This window comes from Panthera tigris, chromosome D4 (assembly GCF_018350195.1).
Source record: "Panthera tigris isolate Pti1 chromosome D4, P.tigris_Pti1_mat1.1, whole genome shotgun sequence".
Lineage (NCBI taxonomy): Eukaryota > Metazoa > Chordata > Mammalia > Carnivora > Felidae > Panthera > Panthera tigris.
Window position 1 is genome coordinate 31,904,772 of NC_056672.1, and position 26,024 is coordinate 31,930,795.

At 35.9% G+C, this 26,024-nt stretch overlaps 1 protein-coding gene across 1 annotated transcript in view; it reads left to right on the forward strand.

Annotated features, from left to right (window-relative positions):
• The window catches only part of UHRF2 (ubiquitin like with PHD and ring finger domains 2), a 78,291-nt gene that overhangs the window by 49,625 nt on the left and 2,642 nt on the right, over nucleotides 1-26,024 (forward strand). The window contains exons 6-14 of the mRNA XM_007098556.3: nucleotides 2,062-2,248; nucleotides 6,852-6,975; nucleotides 7,267-7,374; nucleotides 10,825-10,929; nucleotides 16,315-16,421; nucleotides 19,708-19,870; nucleotides 20,557-20,697; nucleotides 22,398-22,494; nucleotides 22,827-22,984. Coding sequence (XP_007098618.1) covers nucleotides 2,062-2,248; nucleotides 6,852-6,975; nucleotides 7,267-7,374; nucleotides 10,825-10,929; nucleotides 16,315-16,421; nucleotides 19,708-19,870; nucleotides 20,557-20,697; nucleotides 22,398-22,494; nucleotides 22,827-22,984 — 1,190 coding nt within the window. The remainder of the gene's footprint in view (nucleotides 1-2,061; nucleotides 2,249-6,851; nucleotides 6,976-7,266; nucleotides 7,375-10,824; nucleotides 10,930-16,314; nucleotides 16,422-19,707; nucleotides 19,871-20,556; nucleotides 20,698-22,397; nucleotides 22,495-22,826; nucleotides 22,985-26,024) is intronic.

Genomic DNA, 26,024 nt, shown 5'->3' on the forward strand with positions numbered 1-26,024 from the left:
CTCCCTCTTTCTCTTTCCCTCTCTCTCTCTCCCCCTCCCCCTCCCTCCCTCCCTCCACTTCCCTCACTTGCACTCTCTCTCTCTCAAAAATAAAATAAAATAAAATAAAATAAAATAAAATAAAATAAAATAAGGCAGTCACCAGTTAGAAAGATAGTGCTGAAATCAGTGCCTTTTCTCTTCCCCCTCTCTTATTTTTCAGATATGGCTTCCCATTTCCCTTATATTGCTAGATCAGTTCTGATATGGTAAATTTCCTCACAAATATGTTGTGTACATTTGTCAGAAATTCAAAATATAAAACAATATTAATTTAAAAATAGAACTCCCAAGAAGTAATCAGTCAAACTGTGTATATCATCCTAGACCTCTTCCTCTATCTACATAATTCATCTGCAAAATTCTGCAGGGGGTGCCTGGGTGGCTCAGGTCGTGATCTCACAGGTTTGTGAATTTAAGCCCTGCATCAAGCTGGCTGCTCTCAGCATGGAGCTTGCTTTCAGATCCTCTGTCTTCTCTCTTCTGCCGTCACTTGTGTTCTCTCTCTCTCTCTCTCTCTCTCTCTCTCAAAGATTAATAAACATCAAAAAAAAATTCTGTAGTCCTTTTTGAATTTTATATAAATTTACCTTAGTTTTCATAAAATCTTCCCAACCATTTCTCTTGACGTTTTAATTTTTGGTATTGTGAACATAAAGATTTTTTAGTATATATACTGTATATTTTAAAATTTCAAGGGAACAGTTGGGTAGAAGGTGTTTGGATTTTAGTAGGTTGCCAGAGTTCTGAACCAATTGACAAATAAGATAAAAAAATCAACTGGGTTAGAAATGCTATTTCTAGGGGTGCCTGGGTGTTTTAGTCGGTTAAATGTCCAACTCTTGATTTTGACTCAGGTTATGATCTTAACATTTGTAACATCAGCTCTATGCTGACTATGGAGCTTGCTTGGGATTCTCTCTCCCTCTCCCTCTGCCCTTCCTGGCTCATGCGTGCATGTGCTCTCTTTCTCAAATAAATTTTAAAGACAAATAAAGAAATGCTATTTCTATTATGTTAAAAAGTATGTTGGGGGCATAACTTGAATAAGAACCAGAATGGGCTTGCTAACTCTTAACAGCCCTCCCCTTCCTACTTTAGCCTATTCAAGGAAAGGTTTGGGTCTGCAGAGTACATGGTATTTAATAGTTCCACTTATTAAGTAGTTAGATCCAAACGACTTTAACAGAATGTAGTATTCCCTTGAAATTTATTTTTTTATTATGAATATCATTGTCAAATTGGCTTACATACAACACCCAGTGCACATCCCAACAAGTGCCCTTCTCCATGCCCATCACCCATTTTCCCCTCTCCCCTACTCCCCCACCCCATCCACCCTCAGTTTGTTCTCTGTATTTAAGAGTCTCTTGTGGTTTGCCTCCCTCCCTCTCTGTTTGTAACTATTTTTTCCCCTCCCCTTCCCTCATGGTCTTTCCTTGAAAGTTAAAGATACCTTATGATGCCCTGGTGAGTTCACTGTATTGCCCCTGGACATTTGGGGAACTTCCAGCTAGCCAATACAAATTTTTAAGGCAAAAGTATACATTATCCCCATGGTTGCAGGTAATGATGCCCGCTGTGCCTGTGCTTTATCCCTGTAATTTTGGTAAGTATAGAATGAAGCTCAGGGGGCGCCTGGGTGGCTCGGTCGGTTAAGCGTCTGACTTCAGCTCAGGTCATGATCTCACAGACCGTGAGTTGGAGCCCCGCGTCAGGCTCTGGGCTGATGGCTCAGAGCCTGGAGCCTGCTTCCGATTCTGTGTCTTCTTCTCTGTCTGCCCCTCCCCCGTTCATGCTCTGTCTCTCTCTGTCTCAAAAATAAACTTAAAAAAAAAAAAATTTAGAATGAAGCTCAGGCATTTATTCTTAAAGTCCCACACTTGATTATTCTTTGTGATTTTTTTTCTGTTCATTAAGAAAAGCTGTATGCTATCTATTTTCATGCGTTTTTCTTTACAAGATTCATAGATAATAAAAATTATTTTAAGACTGAGCTTGTTATAATTTTGTTCTTACTAGGGAAAAATGATCCTGAGTGTGATATTTGTGGTGGAGATCCAAGTAAGAAGTGCCGTTCTTGCTCCTGTCATATATGTGGTGGGAAACAGGAACCCAACATGCAGCTTCTATGTGATGAATGTAACATGGCCTATCATATTTACTGCCTGAATCCACCTTTGGATAAGGTCCCTGAAGAGGAATACTGGTATGATTATCAGGGGTTTTTTGTTATTACTGTGTTAAGAATTGAATGTGAAATATGTATTTAAACCACAAAAAGATTTCTTAAGATATGTAATGTGTATTAAAGCACTTAAAATTTTATAGCCAGTGGTTTATTGGCATTGATAACTTTATTATCACAGCTTGTGAACCAGTCTCTAGCTGTTTTTAATCCCTGCAGTCCTTCCTCTAATATGGAGTCTGTGTTCTTTCAAAAATGCAAATCTGATTGTGTTAATTCCTTTGCTTCTCAGGTTTTATGTTGCCATGCAAGGCCTTGCACAATATTTTTTTAGTTGATTTCTCCAGGTGCATTTCTTACCATTTTCCTCTTCATTTTCCCAAATACTCTACAGTCTAGCCAGATTAAATATCTTTCAGCTCCTTAAGTAAGTCCAGGTCTTTCTCTCCTCTGGGTTTTTATACTTGACACATTTTCTCTTTGAAACCTATACATCTTTGCTTAACTTTAGGATATTTATCCTTCAGGTTTTCACTTAACTGTGATTCCATCTGGGAAGCCTTTTTGGGTGGCCTCTCTATCCCTCAGCTATTTTAGATGTGCCTGTTATAGTACTTAATAGTTATTTAAGTGCTTAATATATGCTAGATGCTAACAAAGTGTTTTACATGGATTATTGTATTTAATCCTATGAGGTTAATAAGTGGAACCAGGCACTAAGGTTAAATATACCAGCCAAAATCTATGCTAAGTAGTCTTAGCTACAAAACAAAATCATTAGAAAAGAGACTGGGAAGAACATGCTCAAAGTAATAATGAACTTTTTCATGTCATAATAAGTTTTTTCTTCTTAAGCTTTGGACTATTGCTGGCGTGGAGGGTTAAGTTAAGGAATGACATACTCAGAAGTACGGGCATTCCTCAGAGATAGTACAGGTTCCAGAACAGTCTGGTAAAGTAAATATCACAATAAGGCAAGTCAGATGAGCTTTTTTGTTTCTCAGTGCATATAAAATTGATGTTTACACATGATTCTGTAGCCTATTAAGTGTGCAAAATACTTTATTGCTAAAAATGCTAGCCATCATCTGAGTTTTCAGCAGGTCTTAATCACTGATCACAGATCACCCTGACAACATAATAATATTGAAGAAGTTTGAAATATTGTGAGAATTACCCAAATGTGACACAGAGACAGAAAGTGAGCAAATGCTATTGGAAAAATCACACCAATAGACTTGCTCGATGCAGTGTTGCCACAAACCTTCAGTTTGTAAAAAACAAACAAAAAACCACACAGTATCTGCAAAGTGCAATAAAATGAAGTGTGCTTGTAATAACATTACAATTAGGTAGCTGGTGTTACTGTAAAGAATAGATTGTTTTCTTCCCTTTGGCCTATCCCCATCTGTTGGGAGGGTTGTTACTGTATTACCACAGAGGCTGTAAGGGTGGGTGGAGGGAAGGGATGTAACTTCTTCCTTTCACCCCCTTCCTCTGCCTTGCGTGGTCACAGCCTGAATTTTACCATCTGTAAACATATTTCCTCTAAAATCTCATATATTTTTCTTCCCTTTTGTTTCTGTGGACAGTATGTTTCTGCTTCTCTAAAATGCGAGCCCTTCTGTCTGCTCTCACAGTTCCGTATCCCTTTGCCTTTTCAGGAACTTCATTCCTACAGTGAATTCCTCTCCCAGATTGCCATTGCTGGGTTATTCTCAGTATCCTATAATCTATTCAGTCACACACACACACCCTTCCCTTGATCCCATTTCTTTGCTTCCTTTATGGCAAAGCTTCTCAAGAACTGTCTGCATTGGTAATTTCCATTTCCTCTCCTCCTGTTCATACTTCAGCTCTCCAATTGGACTTTCCTTCTCACAACTCCACTATATTTGTTTAAGTTAGGCTCACAGACACATTCCGTGTTGCCAAATCCATTGGTCCTGTCTAAACCCTCTCCTTACTTGTACTTATCAGCTCTCTGTCTTTATAGATTTTATGATACCATATGACCTAATTTTCATCCTACTCCACTGGCCTTTCCTTCTTAATCTCTTGTTGGTTTTCTCATATCTACCAGATTTTGGAGTTTTCCAAAACTATTCCAGCACTATTCACTTGCTTTTTGTTCTTCATGCTTGCTCCCTAGATGACCTCATCCTATCATGAGACTTTAAATATGAAGCTAATGGTTCTAAATTTTTGATATCTTCATAGCTAATCTTCCCTGGGCTCTGTATCCCTGTATTCATTCAATTGCTTACTTGACAAGTATCACAAAAGTAGTCCAGCTGGAGATCTTGATTTCCATAAACATACCCCCTAAAACCCTCCTCCTCCCTCAGTCCTCAGTAAATACTACAGTCATCCTGTCTTCTTGCTCAGGCTTAAAAGCTAAACTTCATCTTTGATTCTCTCTTTGCCCTCCTTACATAGTCCACATCCAATTATACATGAGCAGATCTTGTCAGTCCTGCATAATCTTTCTCCACTCTCACCCTTCAGTCCAAACCAACATCTCTTCCCTGAACTGTATAATAAACACCCAACTTGTGTCCTTGCTTTCACAATGCTTACCAGGTGTCCTTTCTCCCATAGCAGCAGAATGATCTTACTAAGTCCGAATCTGTTCAAAGCCCCCTAGTGTCTTCCTTTTGCACTTAGAATAAAACTAAGCCCATGCCATCAATGACCTGACCTCTGCCTGTTCTATAACCTCATTGCTTATCTCTGTGCAGTTCAGAGTTGACCTAAACTTCAGCTTCCCAACCTTCATGTTTTTCAAGGCATACCACTCCTTCTTATGCCTCGGGACTTTTATACTTAATGTCTTTTTGCCCGGAATGCCTTCCCTGGCTTCTTCTCAAAGGAGGCCAACTGACTCCTTTGGTCTCAGCTGGAATATCACTTCAGAAACTACTCTATCTAAAGATACATGCCATGTTTAATCAGTCTTAACATCCACATAACCCTGAGGTATTTCCTTTATAGAACTTGTCACTTCCTGAAATTGTTTCATTATATGTACTAGTTTTCCTTAACTACTCTGTACAAGCATTTTGATCACATTTATCCCCAGTATCAAAATAGTGCCTGACATAGGAGGTTCTGAGCAAACCTGATGAAGGAATGAAGGTTTGACCATCTTTTCTATGTCTCCAAATCATTTCACCTCTGAACTCATTTTTCTCATCAGAAATAGTACCTGCTTTGCCCCTAAGATCTCTGATAAAATTAGTTTTAAAAGTTAGCACATCAGGTAAAATTAATTTTGGGAAACCTCCTGATTTCTCAGTTAGAAGGGATTCTACTTGGTATTATCTGTTGACTTCTACATTTTAATTTTTGCCTTGATTTTGCATCTGTATATCACAACTTAACTGATTTTCTCAGAATCAGTGACTGACTTACATTTTTCTTTCCTGTAGTACTAAACAAGATATCTCATAATTAGGCAGTCAGAATTAACTGGTGGGCATCGGTGTCTTTTTTTCCCTATAGGCCATATGGATAATTATGAAATGGAAAGTATAGGCACATTTAAGATTAATTAATGCAGGGAGAGGCCAGTTGATCTTTGTTAGGGTATTCCTCAAGTTTCCATTTCTTGTTGACATAGGAATAGCCCCATCTGATTCTATAGACATATTTATTTATACTTTGCTCTTTAGAAATGATTTAAGCCACACAGAGAAAGACAGATACCATATGGTTTCACTCTTATGTGGATCCTGAGAAACGTAACAGAAACCCATGGGGGAGGGGAAGGAAAAAAAAAAAAAGAGGTTAGAGTGGGAGAGAGCCAAAGCATAAGAGACTGTTAAAAACTGAGAACAAACTGAGGGTTGATGGGGGGGTGGGAGGGAGGGTAGGGTGGGTGATGGGTATTGAGGAGGGCACCTTTTGGGATGAGCACTGGGTGTTGTATGGAAACCAATTTGACAGTAAATTTCATATATTAAATAAATAAATAAATAAATAAACATTTAAAAATTTAAAAAATAAAATAAATAAATAAAAAAGAAATGATTTAAGGTAGCTTATAATGATATATAAGTTATAGTAGGGTAACTAACTACAAATAGGCTAAAGAAAAAACAAGTATAGAGAATTAAAAAGAGCTAGGGATAAGGCTTATACATAAACAAGCATCCTTGAATCCTCTATATTAGCTGTGATAGACTATACGTTTTGACTTGGAGAGTTCTAATAACTAATTTAGATGGGGAGATGTATCAGTTGTATAGTTGAACAGTCTAGGATCATCTATTCTTGCTACTTTTGTTTTAATAATAGGAACTTCAAATGAGTAAATTCCATTCTCCAGGTTAGTGATAAGATCAGAGCGCATGCTGCCATTTGAATTGGACAGCTCTGGCTTTTGAACTGAATTTGAGATTCTATGATATTATAATCTTTCACATTCTTTAAAGGAATGATAAGGGTTTTTTTTTTTTGCTACCTTAACCATATAAATATTTTGAAAAGTTTAATACTAAAATGCCAGCTGAACATCTATATTATACACCAACTATTACATCTTAAAACATTTTCTGACCTAGAAAGGCCATTCTGTTACTGGCTTTAATGTGGTATATTAAAATTCCTTTCTCTTTTAAAGGTATTGTCCTTCCTGTAAAACTGATTCCAGTGAAGTTGTAAAGGCTGGTGAAAGACTCAAGATGAGTAAAAAGAAAGCAAAGATGCCATCAGCTAGTACTGAAAGCCGGAGAGACTGGGGCAGGGTAAGGAAGAAAGTCATCTTTCCTTCTTAGCTATGTTTTAACTGTAATGCAAGTTATAACTGTTTGATACCAACAGTAGTAGTGACATAAATTACATTTGCTGTATCAGAAATATTAAATAATTTTATTGTTTATTTGCTATAACTTAATTATGTGTTAATTAAATCATATAAATTATGTATTAATTATGCAGTTAGGTTTCTGTTATGTTCTCATTTTATTTGACTTTAAGATTTGGCTTTAAGGGTAGACATAACCAATTTGTCAAACAATTTGTTCTATAACTTGTAGGGGATGGCCTGTGTTGGTCGCACTAGAGAATGTACTATTGTTCCTTCTAATCATTATGGACCTATTCCTGGGATTCCTGTTGGATCAACATGGAGATTTAGAGTTCAGGTATGTTTTTAAATTGACTTTGTTGAAAGGGTAAAGTTGTAAAAAATTGTAGCAGTGTCAGTATCTATTGATTATAAGTGGGCTAATCTAGGTTGTATCGCATGGCATTCAGTTGTTACAATGAAAGATTCTCTATAGGATGAGTAGACTCTTCCACATAGTTTAACAGGTCCATACATCATGGAATTAGGCATCAGCTGTGCTTTTTTTAATCATTTTTACTGTTTTCTAGATATGACAGTTAACATTATTAAACTTTCTAGAGAATTTTTCTTGCTGAGAATTTAATATTTGAAATATTAGGGGTTTCTTTCTTTAAAATTTGTGGTAAGTTCTCATTTAATGTTGTTGAAGTCCAAGAAAGCTCATTCCGGGTGTTTTGTTTGTAGCTTATCCTCCGGAATGAATGTTAAGTTGTTGGTCAGAGGAAGTGCCAGGTGATCCAATGATAAAATCACTTGTCACATCTTTTCCTGTTGTATCCATTTCTAATTTCTTTATTATAAAGGTAATTTTATCGTTATAGAGATTTTAAAAGTTTTTTGTCCTCATTTTCTGTTTCTCAGGCACCACCACTTTGAAGTTTTAGCTGTTTCTTCTAGATTTACCTCCTTATTTCTAAGTAGCATGTTTATACTGCTTTTGTCTTTGTATTTTAGTTTTATTAACTTCTTTCTATGGTTGATGAGCATTAAGTTTAACACACTGTGTGTCTTCCCATGTTTGCAATGGTTATATTACAATTTTGGCTAAATACATATGCATGTTGTATAGTATGACTCAAATCTTTAAATACAGTAAAAAATACTACAAATAAATACAATATAATATAAATACAATAAAAAGTACACTTAGCATATTTTTAATTGCCTTGGGTTTTTGTTTGCTTCATTCTTTTTTTATATACCTATCACTAATTCATTCCCAAACTTTAAAAGCCCCCATTAATACTGTCTCAGATGCGTTTGCAGTTGTTAGCCTGAGCAGTTAGAAGAATGGATTTGCCATTTAGGAAGTGGGGAAGAATCAGAAGAGATTTATTGTCATCAGGATTGATGAGATTGAGAATCAGGTGGTCCCATCTTCTGAAGTACCTGGTGTTTTCAAGGCTTACACTCAGGTTCTGAGGCTTTTATTAGCTTCTCACTGGCTTCTAATGTGTGTCTTTCCCTGCCCCACTGTGCACTGTCCAGGGAATTTGAGGAACACAAAGTAATGCTGTTTTAGTGAGCCAAAATTGAAGACCTATGGGGAGAAGCAATAGGCCATTGAAGTAGTAGAATAGCATGATTAAACTAACGAATTGGGTAGCATGTTTGGGTAACATTGAGTAGTTTTGGTTCAAACATTTGCTCTATGAAGGAGAAGCTGGAGAAGATAAGAGTTAAGGCTGGGAACACACAGAAGAATGAACCTGGACCACTTTCTTATACCACACACAAACATAAATTAAAAATGGATGAAAGATCTAAATGTGAGACAGGAAACCATCAAAATCCTAGAAGAGAAAACAGGCAGCAACCTCTTTGACTTCAGCCACAGCAACTTCTTACTTGACATGTCTCCGGAGGCAAGGGAAATAAAAGCAAAAAATGAACTGTTGAGACCTCATCAAGATAAAAAGCTTCTACACAGCAAGGGGCACAGTCAACAGAAGTAAAAGGCAAGCAACAGAATGGGAGAAGATATTTTTAAATGACACATCAGTTAAAGGGTTAGTATCCAAAATCTAAAAAGAACTTACCAAACTCAGCACCCAAAAAAGAAATAATCCAGTGAAGAAATGGGCAGAAGACATGAATAGACCCTTTTCCAAAGAAGACATACAGGTGGCCAGCAGACACATGAAAAGATGCTCAACATCACTCATCATGAGGGAAATACAAACCAAAACCACATTGAGATACCACCTCATACCAGTTAGAGTGGCTAAATTTAACAACTTAGACAGCAACAGATGTTGGCAAGGATATAGAGAAAGGGGAACTTTCTTGCTCTGTTGGTCGGAATGCAAACTGGTGGAGTCACTCTGGAAAACAGTGTGGAGGTTCCTCAAAAAATTAAAAATAGAAGTACCCTACAACTCAGCAGTAGCTCTACTAGCAATTTATCCTGAGGATACAGGAGTGCTGATTCATAAGGGCACATGTACCCCAATGTTTATAACAGTGCTATCAACAATAGCCAAATCAACTGATGAATGGATTAAAAGATGTGGTGTATGTATGTGTGTGTGTGTGTATATATATATACACACACAAACAAACACACACACACACATACACATATATACACACATACACACACACACAATAGAATACTACTCAGCAATTTAAAAGAATGAAATCTTGCCATTTGCAACAATATGGGTGGAACTGGAGGGTATTATGCTAAGTGAAATAAGTCAGTCAGAAATAGATAATTATATGATTTTCACTCATATGTATGTGGAATTTGAGAAACAGAAGAACATAGAGGAAGGGAAAAAAAATAAGTTACAGAGATAGAGGCAAACCATAAAAGACTCTTCAATACAGAGAACAAACTGAGGGTTGATGGGGTGGGGGGTTGAGGGGGCAGGAAAAATGGGAGATGGGCATTGAGGAGGGCACTTGTTGGGATGAGCACTGGGTGTTGTATGTAAGTGATCAATCACGGGAATCTAATCCTGAAGCCAAGACTACACTGTATACAGTGTTAGCTAACGTTGCGATAAATTACTTTAAAAAAAAAAAAAAAGTTAAGGCTGGGAAAGCAGATAGGAGCCAGATTGAGAGAGAGTAATGTGTAATACTTAATTTGGGCTTGGTATACAATAAGACCATTTAATATATTTTAAGCAGTTGAATATTAAAAGCAGAATTGTTCTTACAAGTATTTTCTGTTTGTGATCGGTAGAATGGGGTTTGAAGGGAAAAAACTGGAGGCAGTGAAAAAGGGGGGTTAATAACATTCATGACTCAAACTAAGATTATAGCAGAAGTAGAAAAGTAAAGACTTGAGAGATTTAGGAGATTGAATCAGCAGTATTTGTGACCAAATGTGTTTTAAGAATAGAGAAGAATGATGCAAAAATGACTGTTGCCTTTCTCATGTGGCTAGGGAGCAGTGCCATAATTAAAGACAAGAAATAAGATGGGGAGGGATCTGGGCCACTGATAGCAAATTCTGTTTGACCCAAGTTGAGCTGGAATGACCGGTAGACATAAAATGATGATTATTTAATAATTATTTTGAAACTTGGAATTCTAGATCTGAGCAGTTTTAAGAGTCATCAGCTTAGTACCTAGGGGATATGTAGTAAGAAAGAAGTAAAGTCGGGGAGGAAAGATAGAACTCTGGGTGACATTCAGTTCTTAGTTGGAGGGTTTTAGGATCCAATAATATATACGAAAGCATTTTGTAAACATAACTGTTCAAAGGTATTTTGAGACTCTCTTTATTTCATAGGTGAGCGAAGCGGGTGTCCATAGGCCCCATGTTGGTGGAATTCATGGTCGAAGTAATGATGGGGCTTATTCTCTTGTCCTTGCTGGTGGATTTGCGGATGAAGTAGTAAGTCATAATACAACCTTGTTCTTTAGAACCATTCTTAATCATTCAGTAAAATACAGAAGTTTTGTGTAGGGTGTATAAAACCCCATCTTTTTTTAGCATAGTTTTTATGTTGAAGTGGTCACTTCTATATAAGTTATAAGAAAAGTCAATTGACAGTCTTTAATCTTTACAAGTGTTGATTTATGTATACATGTGGTTGCTGATTATTGCAATGAAAACATACTTTACAGAGCTCATTTTTTTATTAAACTTTTTATTTTGGGATATTGCAGATTGACATGTAGCATTAGAAATACTACAGAGATCTCTGTGCTCTTTACCCATTTTCCTCCCAATGGTAACATCTTGCAAAACTGTAGTACAGTATCACAACCAGGATATTGACATATTGATATATTCAGATCACTGAACATTTTCCCTTAACCACAAGTATCCCTCATTGTGCCCTTTGATAACCACACATACTGTATCTGCTCTCCCTCAACCCATCCCTAACCCCTGACAACCACTAATCTGTTCTCCATTCCTATAATTTTGTTGCTTCAAAGATTTTTATAATTGGGGACATCTGGGCGTCTCAGTCCATTATGTGTTTGACTCTTGATTTTGGCTCAGGTTATGATCTCACAGTTGTGAGGCTGGGCTCCACACTGATCATGGAGCCTGCTTAAGATTCTCTCTCACTCTCCCTCTGCCCCTCCCCCATTTACACACTCTCACTCTCTCAAAAAAAAAAATAAATAATTTTTATGAGTGGAATCATACAGTATGTGACCTTTGGGAATGGTACTTTTTGCCCAGCATAATTCTCAAATTGTGGCATGTATTAATATTTTATTCCTTTTTTATTGCTGAGTAGTATTCCATGATATAGGTATAACACAGTTTGTTTAACCATTCACTCATTGAAGAACATTCAGGTTGTTATAGTTTTTGACTTTACAGATGACTGTGATAAATGTTTGAGTACAGGCTTTTGTTGTTTTTTGTTTTTTATAAACGTAACTCTTGATTTCTCTGTGATGAATGCCCAGAAGTGTACTGTTGTGTTATATGGTAGTTGAACATTTAGTTTTTTTAGGAAGCTGCCAAATTGTTTTCCAGAGGGATTATACTACTTTACATTCCTATTATCAGTGTGTAAGTGATTCAGTTTCTCTACATTCTTACCAGCATTCAGTGTTGTTGCTTTATTTTACTTTAGCCATTCTGATAGGTATGTAGTGAGATCTCATTGTGGTTTTAGTTGACAGTTCCCAAATGGCTGATGATGTTAGGCATGATTTATTTGCTTTTTTACTTGTGTGTATAGCCTCCTTGGTGGTATATCTTCAGGTCGTTTGCCCATTTTTCTAATTGGGTCACGTTTGGTTTGCTGTTCATTAAATGTGTACTTTACATGTATTTTCTCCCATTCTGTTTCATTGGTTTGTTTTCATGGTATATTATAATGATGAATTAGAGTAGCTATGGAGAAGCCAAGATGTAGTATGCTTTCAGACAAAGGTAGAAAAGTTTGCCATTTTTCTGACTGGCAGATTTGGCAGTACATTTGCATTAGCATGGCAAAGGAAACTGAAAATGGAAATATTCAAGTTAAGTCTTTGAGTACTCCTTTAACATGTATATTTTGAAGTTGTATTTTTCAGAAATACAAAGGGTGTTGTATAGTTTATTACAGTAGGCACTTATTTTTTTTTAAGGCTCTGTAAGAAAACAAGCCAAGAGTAGAAACTCTTTAATATGTTTTTAGCATCGACCCAGTTGTGTTTGATCTGGAGTCTCACATTTGTGTGTGAGACTTGCCTAATTATTTTACCCCAGTGAACCTCAGTTTCCCCATGTGTAAAATAGAGAAAATAGTATCACCATTTTATATCAAAATAATTGATGTTAAATGAGGTAATTTATCTAATCTTGGAACATAACAAGAATTCAAACAATTGTATTGTCTATAGCAGATTATCTTAAATATATGAAACATAAACATGTAAAGTTGAAAATGAGTGCCAATTGAATTCAGGTGGGTATTATTACTTCCCTTTTTCCCCATCTTTTGAATATAGTTACTAATCAAACATTAAACATTTGCAGTACTGATGAGTTCTCAATGATGTGTATTAAGCAGTTGAATGTTAAATAATGTAAGAATATTTTAAGGCTAAAACACATAGGCTTAGTTCACCAACTAAGATGTATCTGGAGATGTTAATATATTTTATAAGCATTTTCAATCTTTTCCTCTTTTATCATAGGCAGATCATATGTACAGAAATAGGTGGAGGAAACCTGAATAAGCTTTTTTTTTTTTTTTTTTTAGAAAATGATTTGTTTTGAAACCTTTAATTTAGTATAACATCCATGTAACCAGTGATCTTTGTTCTGTCCAGATGAATGGACATGAAACTACTGAATACCTGTTGATAAACTGGTTAATATTTTAGTCTAGTAACTTGACAATCAAATGCTAGTTTTAGTGCCCTTTGTGACCTCACTTAAGGAATGAGGATCCACAAAGCTGGTCTGCCTTTTAGTTGTCTTGAGAAGTAGTTTGCTTAGTGATAGGAACAGATTCTGGAACTAAACAGTTAGGGTTTGTGTCCTGGTGCCATCTCTTACTAGCTAAGTGACTTTAGGGAAGTTAATGAACCTCTTCCTCATCTATAAAATAAGGCTTTATGATACTTTACATCACAGGGTTGATGTGAGGGTAAAAAGAATCCATGTAAAATCTTAGCCTAACCACACACACACACACACACACACACACACACAGTAAGTGGAAGTGTTACCAGCAGTAGTGGTAGTACCCAGTTTTGCAAACATGTAAGGAGTATTAGAAGAGAGAAACTCACAGAAATTGCAACTGTATTCTATCTAAATAGCCTTGAATTAAGGAATCATCAAAGGTGTCTGAGAAAAGTTTAATGATGTTAACTATGCTTTAGGATATTTATCTGATAGTCTTTGGCGGGGGGTGTTGAGAAGATTTGAGATGAACTCCTTTTGCTTGATAAAGATGATGGCAGGAATGGGAACATCCAGCTTATTGTGTTAGACAGCTGCTTTACAACTTGAAAAAAGAGTAGAGACTGGGAAATTGAGTCACTGTGGGGCAGTGGTATGTCCCCTCTATAAATGATGACTTCTTATGTGAGGGGTTCTCAAACAGCAGTCTTCTTTAGGCTACTGGCTCACAGGGGTACATGGACTTAAAGATGTAATAAATTTGGGCTGATCATTTTTCTTTAGGAAAATTAGTCTGAACTAATACCGACTGAGCTCTGACAGTCTGACAATTCTTTTTTCCCCAGTGACAATTAAAGTTTCTATTGGTGTGACGATTAAAGTAAGGATGAGTTAATGACATAGAATACAATATGAGGTAGAATAACTATTTTTACTTATTTGCTGCTTGAAAAATAATCAGAAATGTTTTTGTTCTTTCGTTTTAAACAGTACTGAGCTTAGATTGTCCCTATTATTCTCTCCTAGTCCCCACTCCCTTTTCCTTGCACTGCCACAATTCTAACTTCAAAAGTTGACAGAGTTGGGGTGCCTGGGTGGCTCAGTCAGTTCAGTGTCCAACTCCTGATTTTGGTTCAGGTCATGAGCCTTAGTCTTTAAGATATAGTCCTCAGTATTGGATCAACAAAAACTGAAGTCAAGGTTTTTAGACAGATAAGAACACTTACTAGACCATGAGATTTTGGGGGCACCTGGGTGGCTCAGTCAGTTAAGCATCCGACTTCAGCTCAGGTCATGATCTCACGGTTCATGAATTAGAGCCCCGGGTCATGAGTTAGAGCCCCGTGCAGGGTTCTGTGCTGACAGCTCAGAGCCTGGAGCCTGTTTCAAATTCTGTGTCTCCCTCTCTCTCTGCCCCTCCCCAGCTCACACTCTGTCTCTCTCCATCTCTCAAAAGTGAATAAACATTTAAAAAAAATTTTTTTTAAACATGAAATTTTAGTTTTGACTTTATCCAAAGGAAAAACAAGATACAAAATAATTGACCTTTATTACAGACAAGGATTTAATAGAGAACACTTCATTATCTTGAGTTCAGTCTAAACTAATTAAAATCTTGCAATAAAGAAGTAACACTAATGGGTGGGGGAATGGGCAAGATGAGTGAAGAGGAGTAAGAGATAGAATCTTCTAGTTATGGAATTACTAAGTCATGGGAATATAAAAGACAGCATAAATAATATAGTCAATGGTTATATTAGCATTGTATGGTGATAGATGGTAGCTACACTTGGGGTTAGCATAGAGTAATGTGTAATTTTGTTGAATCACTATGTTGGATGCCTGAGACTAATGTTATATTGTGTGTCAACTATAACAATAATTAAAAAAAAGAACCACTATTTTGATAGTGCTAATAGAATTAATTTGTATACTGATACTCTTCTCAATTGATTTTGAGTACTGATTCAGATAGAAACTTCGTAATATCAATATAAATTTATAGCTATTACAGAGATATTTGTGGAGCTAGTTTATGTAATACTAGCATATTTTGGCATGTTTTTTTCACATTTACTAGATACTTTATACAGAGTTTAGTTTTCAAATTCTTTTCCAATGTTCTTTTTAATGCTAGGTGATTTTTTTTATCTCAGTGTGATTTGAGTGAACCTGTACAGCGTGAAATGTGGGGAACTTAGTATTCTGTAAGGATTTTAATTTTGAAATTTAACAGCAAACTTGGGTATGACATCGATTGCTGATGGGAAATCAGATTTACTGAAATGATATTCTGTAAAAACCTACAAGCTAATATTGATGTTTATTTTAATACCGTTGAATTAAATGAAATAATATTCCCAGTCCATAAGACCTTATTTTCTAACATTCTTTTTTTAAATTTTTTTAAATGTTTGTTTGTTTATAATGTTTATTTGTTTTTGAGAGAGACAGACAGACAGAACAAAAGCAGGGAAGGGGCAGAGAGAGAGGGAGACACAGAATCCGAAGCAGGCTCCAGGCTCTGAGTTGTCAGCACAGAGCCTGACGTGGGGCTCAAACTCACGAACCGCAGGATCACAACCTGAGCCAAAGCTGGCCGCTTACCCGACTGAGCCACCCAGGAGCCCGTTTTCTAACATTCTGTAGATTATTGGCTTATATGTATAGCATGAGAATAGCCACATTTAGAAGTATTGGAAGCTATAACTTTAAAATGATCAACCTGATAACTTGATATAACTTGAAGGTATACTACATCCACCGCATTTAAATTTTGTCTGATTTTGGTATATACCTTGAGAGTACGTGTAAATTCATAACATCCTAACCAAGTGCTCTGACTGTAAAACAAGAATTAGTGAAATTATATTTGGGCTTAGGTATCTTAATGTTGAAATTTTTCTCCTGTAGGACCGAGGTGATGAATTCACATACACTGGGAGTGGTGGTAAAAATCTTGCTGGTAATAAAAGAATTGGTGCACCATCAGCTGATCAAACATTAACAAACATGAACAGGTATTCTTTACTGTTAGAGTTTGTAAAGTCTATTTATTTGGGCTTTGTATAAAAGTTTGATTATATTAATATAATTTGTAAGTTATTCTGTAGGGCAGAATCTTAAATTGAGAGTTAAAGATCTAAATTTAAAATCCCATTATCTGATTATATAATTGTTTATAAGTATTGTAACTTATTTCTTTATATTTTGTAAATAACATAATTCCCAGTCTTAATACATGTGCTTTACATTTTAAAACATGTTGAAACCTTTGAAGGAAGGGAATCTAATATAAGTGATATTGAGAACAAGGTGGCTTATCTACTACCTCATGGATCAAAGTTATGTTTTACCCAACACAGATTTGTCTTTTAAAGTAACAAACTTCTTTTTAGAGGAAACTCACCAATATGAAGTAGGTTTAAGATTGGGAGCCCACATTTGTGGGCATAAGTGAAATATCAGATAAACTTAAAGCTATACTCAAGGTGCTTTTAGGATTTATAATGTCTTTTAAATGTTAGAATGTTTAGTTATAAAAGTGACCTTTTCTAACCAAATGCTTATAAAGCATTACAAAAGAGCCACCTTGTGCTGACCTTTGTTCTATGGTATTAATGATATGCCAGCTTCCATGGGAGCAGAAAACTTGATGACTTCAAAATGTTTTAGTTCATAAATGCATGCTAATAGCAATAATAATAAAGTGACCCAGATCATCAGATAGCAACAACCACATTATAACTTGTCATAATTTTTAGATCAATTTCATAAAGTCAAAATTTTTATATCCTATTGTTACGAGTGTTTTATGGATTATTGAGTAAAAATGAGTATTTTTCTTTGAATCTGAATCACTCGGTTTTAAGTAGTGTGCCCTTAATTTCTGATTACCGTGTGAAGTAAAGAATATACCAGTATGATTTCAAGAATTTGTTGCATACCAAATTACATAGTCTGTTTTTATGTCTTCCTTCTCTATTATTTCTGACAGTAGGATTATTTAACTGAACCAGCAGAGGAGACAGGTCAGATTTGCTGGTGAAACATTCCTGAAGTAGGAGTCCAGTCCCTAGTCTTTTTCTAGCGAGAAAGCAGCTCTTTAGGAGGAATGATCTTAAAAGGAGTTAGAAATATTTTGATGTTTTTGTCAGTGAAAGTATATCTTGAATTTTTAAAAGTGCTTTTTTAAGTTGTCTCATCTGAAGATTATATTTACCCTTTAATAATAATGAATTATTTTGATTGAATGAGATTTGTTTCCTAACTACCTGCACTTGTAATGTAAATGGTAAATATTTTTCAAGCTTTTAAAGAATCTAAGTATAACCCTGTTTACCATTATGTTACAATCTCAGAAAATAATTGACAAGTTGTAAAAATGTTTGTATTTAAGAGAAGGTAGTGAAAATAAAATTCTGACTGAAAACAATTTAGGATTGACTTACCGTAGGGACTCTGACATCCATTCAGTTAATTTATACGTTAAGTTTTGAGTACACATTGTGATTATAAAGACCTCTTGAGCAAAGATACATATATGTTTCATAAACATGAAAACCAAGGTCAAAGACCCTTAGCTCTGACCCATATTACACTTTTTCCTGACTAGTGTATGGTCCAGTTTATTTTTCCTTCTCCACTAAGAGGGAGTTTGACCCTTGCTTCTTGCTTTGAGAAGGTTGTTCCTATTTCTTCTCAGCTCTTTCACCTTATGAAACTGAAGTGGGCAGCAAGGTATCCTGGCCTTCCTTTATCAGGGCAGTTAGAAACAACCAATTGAGCTGCAGACTAATGGTAAAGCCTTGTTTTGCATAGTTTGATCTTCTTGGAATCTCTTCACATACTTGAACAACCTACATACTTAATGTGAAAATAGAAGTGAGTTATTAATGCCAGTTAGTGGTGGCAGTTCTGACTAAAGGTCCTTGTAAGTACCAAACCATTCTGTTCATTCTGTTCATGTGAAAATAGTACTTATTCTTTTCCTTGCTCTTTAAGAAGATGAAGTATGTATATCTCAATAGGTATTCCATAAATAAGATATAATACTAACACTAGAAGATTGGATACATTTTCTTCTACCTCCCAGAGATTTAATGCATCTCCCTTTGAGATAAAAAAAAAAAAAACATAACTTGGTAAACTCCAACTATTTGACCACATTTATGAAAGTTTTTTTGTTTTTTGTTTTTTAACAAAACACTGTATTTACTTTAACAATATAACTGTGATGAAGAGATTTGGGTAGATTAGACATTTCATCTTACGGTCAATTTCATTTGAAGCTGCATAAAAAGAATTATGCCCTGAAAAAGTATTTTGTATCATATCTGAATTTACCAAATTGGGTGTGTGTGTTTTTAACCTTACATGTTCTCAGTGGTGTCTTGTCACTTAAGTTAGGAAGTAGGTATCTCAGAGGAAGAATACTAATTTTAAATAGTTTCTGATTTGGTGGGGACTTCGGGGTTTTTTTGTTTGGTTTGGTTTTTTTTGTTGTTTTTGTTTTTTTGGCAGGACTAAGTTCTCCCAAGAAAGGTCTTCTAACATAACCTTACTGATTAATTACTACTAAGTGAGTACACATACTAAGGAAGCTTCAAGTAAATCAGGTGCTGCTTCTCACTCAGTGTTCCTCCTTGTTCATGTGTCATCATAAAAATAGTGATCTGGAGGAGCCAAAAATCTTTATTATCATGATTTAGTGCAGGCATTTGATTGCTTCAGTTTTATTTAAACTTACCTTTTTACTAGAAATCTTTAAACGATAATTTCATATTAAAATTGTTCTTTAATAACTTTTAAACGGTAAGGAATCTCTATCATCTGGAATGTGGAAAGTAGACCTAGAAAGGTCATTTGTACCTTGCTGACAAATTTATTTTTCTGGATTTCTTTCTACATTATTCCAGCAATATACTTCACTCCCTCCCTTATCAAAAATAACTACTACAACAATCACTTGCTTTAGTGTCCAACTTTCTCCCTTCCCTCGTTATTTAAAAAAAAATTCCATGTATTTCTAGTTGTTTTCTATTATACGTGGCACAGATGTTATTACTTTCAGAAGAACCCTACAGGCTATCTGAGAACCAATCCCCTGGCTTGGGGGTGACATCAGAAAACTGATTTGTCTTCTCTGCTGGTGGGGGAAAGCATAATCCTATTATCTGGAATAATATGGAAAGAATCATAGAATCTTAACTATCAGGTAAGGCATAATTCACCTTTTAATTGAGCTAATAATGCGATTATATACTTAAAGATTACTTGGTATAAAGACTTTGTTTTATTTTTTAGGGCATTGGCCCTAAACTGTGATGCTCCATTGGATGATAAAATTGGAGCAGAGTCTCGGAATTGGAGAGCTGGTAAGCCAGTCAGAGTGATACGCAGTTTTAAAGGGAGGAAGATCAGCAAATATGCTCCTGAAGAAGGCAACAGATATGATGGCATTTATAAGGTGCTCTATCTGGCATGACATCTTGTTAGTCATTTTTCCTGGGCTTTCAAGACAGGGTTGCCACAGGGAACAACCCTACAGTGGGTGGGCTAAAGGAAGTAGTAGACCACTTTAGTTGGTATCTCTACTTTTTCTGGAAATGTAACAGATACACAAAGTGAGCTCCTAACTTTGATATTTTTTCTCTTAATGCTTATTTGAAGTCCATAAGGGCAGAGTTCTGTTTTAGGTTAAGTTTTTTATAAGTATATATTCTCTGTGATAAAACTATTTAAATAACATGGGCATCATAGATACTGATCGTTATATCTTTCAGAATTATTTTAATTATAATAGATTTTCAGAGCCAAGCACATTATAATTGTTCAGATAGGGTGTATTGTTTTAAAAAATGGAGGCATTTACTGCCACCATTTTTATATCGTATTATGCGAGATTCTATTATTCAGCATAATCTTGTTAATATTTCAAACTTATAGCAATGGGTACTTATGTGGGAACTACCTTAATTAAAAATCAAGGTAAAAACAGTATTCTAGTGATTTTTTATTTACTATTCTTAAAGCAAGTATCTTTTGAAGTTGTATTCAGTTAGGTCAAGTGTACTTAGTTAAACTAGTAATGTGGCATTATGAATAAGTCTAAATATTAAATCTCAAACTAGTACCGAAATAATTATGATTTAGGTGGTGAAATACTGGCCAGAGATTTCATCAAGCCATGGATTCTTGGTTTGGCGCTACCTTTTAAGAAGAGATGATGTTGAACCTGCTCCTTGGACCTCAGAAGGAATAGAACGGTCAAGGAGACTATGTCTACGTTTACAGGTTAGATTACATTTGTCTAGGCTACCTGTATGCTCATAAAAACACACACCTCTGTAGTATCTTTGTGCCTTAACACTAGATACAGCTCACAGCAATTGATCAGTGGACTGTAAGGGGTGAGGAATGAAATCATTCAAGTATACAGAAGGAAAACAAATAAAAAGGTAGTAGCATTCTAGGTGTCAAACTGCTCTAAGACCAAGAATTGTGCTTGGGAAAAACCAAGCCTTCAATGAAAAGTAAAATAGTTGTAATTCAATTTGGAAATGACTTGAACAATGAAGGAGAGGGATACATAAAATTAATATAGAGAAGACCTTAAGAAGGGAAGTTTATCATAGAGGGCACAGGGGGTGTGTCTCTGGTAGGGGAAGGGGGAGGTGGCTTATAAGAGTGGTCTGCTTCTCCTACCCTTCTCACTTTTCCTCACCCCTTTTTTCTCTTCCCCCTCAAAGCTGCTTCCCTGTCCTGTCACCACCTTTAGTGCTTTGCCTTTTTTTTCCCCTTTGCCCATGTTCAGCTGTTAACCCATATAAGACTTTGTTGGTTTTGTATGCATAATGGATGGTATGGCTACATTCCCCCGTCCACTGCCTATGCACCCTAGACTTTGTCCCTGACACTGACTTCAGAGCATGGTTTGAGTTCATCTTCCATCATTCCCCATTGTTGTGCTTCCTGTAAAGACTACCAGCTTTTCATTTCCCCTGGCTCTGCCCACACTGCATGTGTAGGGGCTGAACTATGGGCAAGTGTCTGACCACCCAGGCAGGTGAGTGTGTGTTTTCTAGTGCAAGTCTGTGTCTGTTTTTGTTTTCTTTTTAAACTTGTAGAATTGATTGTTTAAATGAGACCCATCAGCTGATAAAATAACTGCCAATATTCTTTTTATAACTTAATATAAAAAAATAACTTGTTAAATCCATTTTCAAAAGAATTTTTCAGATTCATTGTTCAGCAGAGCAATGCTCTAGATAGGTTAGATTTGAAACTAAGCAGAAGCATGTAAGCTCATCTACTATGATTAAGTTAAAAACATCATTGATGGGGCCTGAAACATGTTGAGCTTTAAATATCAGTGTTATCAACAAAGCATGTTCTCCCCATAAGGGTAGCCAGTAAAACACAAATAGTTAGAATTTTATTCCTTAAAGTCTAACCTTTAGCTGATAAAGAATTCAGTAATTTAGTGTCTTTAGGTCCTCTAAAAGCCCCTGTGCCCCACCTTATTTTGGGAGATAAGAAATTTGACCCTTAATGTTGCGGGTGGGTTTGTTTTGTTTTGTTTTTTAAAGATTGGCTCCACAATTGAGTGTACTACCATCTCTGTGAGTACCATATTGTGCTGTGTGGTTGATCTCATTTACCTTCATATCTAGATTCTTTAATTTCTTCCTCACACTTTTCAAGCCACCTAGTCAAACCTCCTGAAAACTTGTCTTTCCTCTTTTAGATCTGAAACTAAGATTATTATTTTATAAAATGGAATGTTTAACAGTCAAAACTACATGGTTTTACACTGAATTGGGGATTTTAATAGTCTTCTGTCCTTTAAATGTTTGTTTCCTTTATATAAAGTCTTTCAGTTTAGGGAAAATACAGACTCTTACCCCACCTCCCCTTTTTTAATTTCTCAGCAGCATCTAGAACCCCTTTTCTCAGTGAAACTTAAATCTGTATTGTACTTTTTCCCCCAACAGTATCCAGTAGGTTACCCTTCAGATAAGGAGGGGAAGAAGACTAAAGGACAGTCAAAGAAGCAGGCTAGTGGAGCTTCAAAAAGGCCAACTACAGATGGTAGGTAATGATTGCAAACATAAGTCCTAAAATCATAGTTTCTAATAAAGAAAAATATTAAGAGAAAAATTTGAGAAACTCCTAAGAAATTAAAAGCAAAGTGAAGGATTTTTTGGGGGTGGAGGGGTGGTGGGGGGCTTTCTGTGTATTTTAATAGTGTCAGAGCCAAAATAGCAGCAAACATAGTATTCTAAACTCCATCGGAAGTTAGATGCTGCTGTGTGTAGGTTATCTTCATGCTAAACATTAACTGGTACCAGTTAACTCTTAGGTCTCATAGTTGTGCTTAGAACCGCTAGTAAACCTGCTTATGTATTTTTAAATAAATCTAGATGATTGTCCAAGTGCCTCCAAAGTGTTAAAAACATCAGATTCAGCAGAAGCAGTTGAGGCTTTCCAACTAACCCCTCAACAACAACATCTAATCAGAGAAGATCACCAAAACCAGAAGCTATGGGATGAAGTGCTTGCATCTCTTGTGGAAGGTCCAGTATGTAAAGATTTTTTAAATAATAATGATTTATTATTGACATGATGAAAAATAATTTTCCTTTGCAAGTCAGTCAAAACTTGACGTTTTTATGTAATCATCTCATCCAGTGTCACTTTCAGAAATAATCTAAGGTAATACTTAAATGCTCTTAGGTGGATTTTAGGCCTCTTAGTTGTTGGTTTTGACCTCTTTGTGCCTGAACTTAATCATTTATGTTGAAGGCACTATTCATGGGAAGAATTTTCAGTTGTGTAAACACACTTAAAACTCATCAGGAAATTTTTTGCTATAGTTCAAAGTTATCTGATGAAGGCATAAGTCTTAAGCAATTCAGCACATGTTTAACCTGTTTGTAAAATAAACCAGTGTTGATTTATTTAAATACTTTATATGTTTTGGATTTTTTTTCCCATTTTTGGTAATCATGAAATTTTAAAGTGAAAAGAAATTACAACTGATGTGTGTGGATTTTGTGTTAAGCTGTGTTTTGCAAATGAGGCTTCCTTATCAAATCCTAAAAGCTGGAGTTTTCAAATGTGAATTGGCTATTCCTTCTTTGTTCACTTGCTTTTATTTATGTCTTAATTTATTTGCTTAAAATTAGAATATTCTGTTTATTAGATATTAACCCCTTGTCAGGTGTAACATAATTACTTCTCTGCATTTTTTCCTCTGTGCAGCTATTGTGAGTGAACCTTAGTATCTTCTCTTGAAGTTTTATCCTGTCATCTTCTACTAATTTTCTTCTTTCCAATGCTCCTTTTATTTCTGTCAGTGTATTAGCCAGAATTTCTCATATGTCTGAAATCGGGTTAGTTAAGATCTATCTTTCTATCTAAATTTAGAACTCTGAATTTTTGTGTTGCTTTTTGTTTGAGAAATAGTCATCAATATTAAGGAAGAATGTTCCCTGATATAATTTTTAAACATTTATTTATTTATTTCTGTGTGTGTGTGTGTGTGTGTGTGTGTGTGTATACATATTTTTTTTAAGATTTCATATTTCAGTAATCTCTGTACCCAGCACGAGGATTGAACTCAGAACCCTGAGATCTACCCTGGCTCTACCAATTGAGCCAGCCAGACGCCTTACTTATTTTTTAACTTATTTTTGAGTAACACCCAAAAATGGGGCTCAAACTCATGACACCAAGATCAAGATGCTCATGCTCTACAGACTGAGGCAGCCAGATGCCCCTAATTTTTAAAGTTTTAGAAATGGGTGAAATTTATCAAATACCCTTTAGGAGTCATCATTTCCTTTGCTTATGTATATGATAATGGGTTATTCTTGGTAAAATGAAGCTTACATGTTTGGAGGACAGAAGGAAAGTGATTGAGCTCTGTGTGAAGTGTTACTTGCTTTTTAGCCAAGAGACCCAGACATAGTGAGAGTCTGACCCTGGTAGGTCATTTTTACTTAGAGAAAGTAAGGGGCAGCAAATAGTTATTGATCATAGTCTAAATATTCTCTAGTTGGAGGGGTACAGCTGGTGGTTAGGTGGATAACGTGGGTGAGTTCCAGCTTTGGGTGGGCAGGAGACAAAGTAGCAGATACAGGTGGAGGAAAAAGCTACCTGAGTGTACATGGAAGTTCTCTTGCACATCTATTGACTGGTTTGGATGTGTGTATTGGGCTTCAGTGTAAGACTGCTAATATGTGTATACTGTTTATCAATTAAAAAAAATTATTGAAGTGATTGAGTCCTGTGAGACTTGGCAATTGTATGCAAACCAAGTATACTTGTCAGTTCTTTCAATGTAACTTTAATATGAAATAAAGTCAATAATTGACAGTTCTCAAGCCACAATTTTAAAAAAGGTGGGAGCACCTGGGTGGCTCAGTTGGTTAAGCATCTGACTCTTGGTTTCACTCAGGTCAAGATCTTGCGTTTTTGTGGGTTCCAGCCCCTCATAAGGCTTCACACTGACAGTATGGAGCCTGCTTGGTATTCTGTCTCTTCTCTCTGCCCCTCCCCCACTCTCACTGTGTGTGTGTCTCTCTCTCTCTCTCTCTCTCTCTCTCTCTCTCTCTCTCTCTCTCTCTCAAATAAACTTAAAAAAAAAAAGACAAAATTGTATCCAGTAGATTATCCTCTGTTGGCAGGATCTTGCATGCCTGGGTGAGATGATTATGAGCTTGCTGCTATTGATTACTCTGGATGTGTATGTACTATTGTTGTGAACAGCTTTTATGCCCATTCTCTTCAGATAAGCCAGGAACACATTTATTAAGCCAGAAAAACCAAGTGTTGGCCAATGGTGGCTTTAAAATAAGTGCATATGTTATGTATATGTGAGTATATTTTTATCCCAATACCTTCCCAAGGCCCTACATGATCTGGCATGGGCCCTCTCAGGCCCAAACGCTTCAGCCATATTTAAACACGCTCTGTGCTATTTAAACACGCTCAGCCTGTTCCTTCTCCTAGGCCCTTAGACCCATACTATCTCTCTGACTAGAAAATTCTTTACACCTTCATGTCGTTCACTCCTTCTTCTCTGTAAGTCTCTGCAAAGTACAGGTCTTCACAAAGGTCTTCCTTGGCTACGCTTTCTAAAACAGCCACTCTTTTACTCTGTTGCTTTAGTTTGCTTTGTTTGCTCAGTTATTACTATCTGAAATTGATTTTATAAAGTTCCATGAAAGGAGAGACTTTGCATTTTTGTCACCACGATGCAGATGAGTACCTAGCCCATTGTAGAAATTTGAAATATCTTAGTACATATTACAAGTATCATGGAGATGCCAGGGAAATTAGCAGTCATTAACAAAGTAGTTTGTTGTGTGTTGGGGGGGTGTACTTAGTATTAAAGTTTGAGTTTTTTCCATATCTCCTCCCATTTTATTCTTCCAGTATATTGTATAATATTTTGTTACTAATTCACTTGACTTTTATAATGTCCATAAATAAGTTAGTTTCAAGATATAACTTTGAAATGGGATCTTTGGTTTAATTTTAACTTGAAACTCTTGTAAATTCTACTTTTTTATTGACAGAAAAAAACATAAAATATTTTCCCATACTACCAGAAA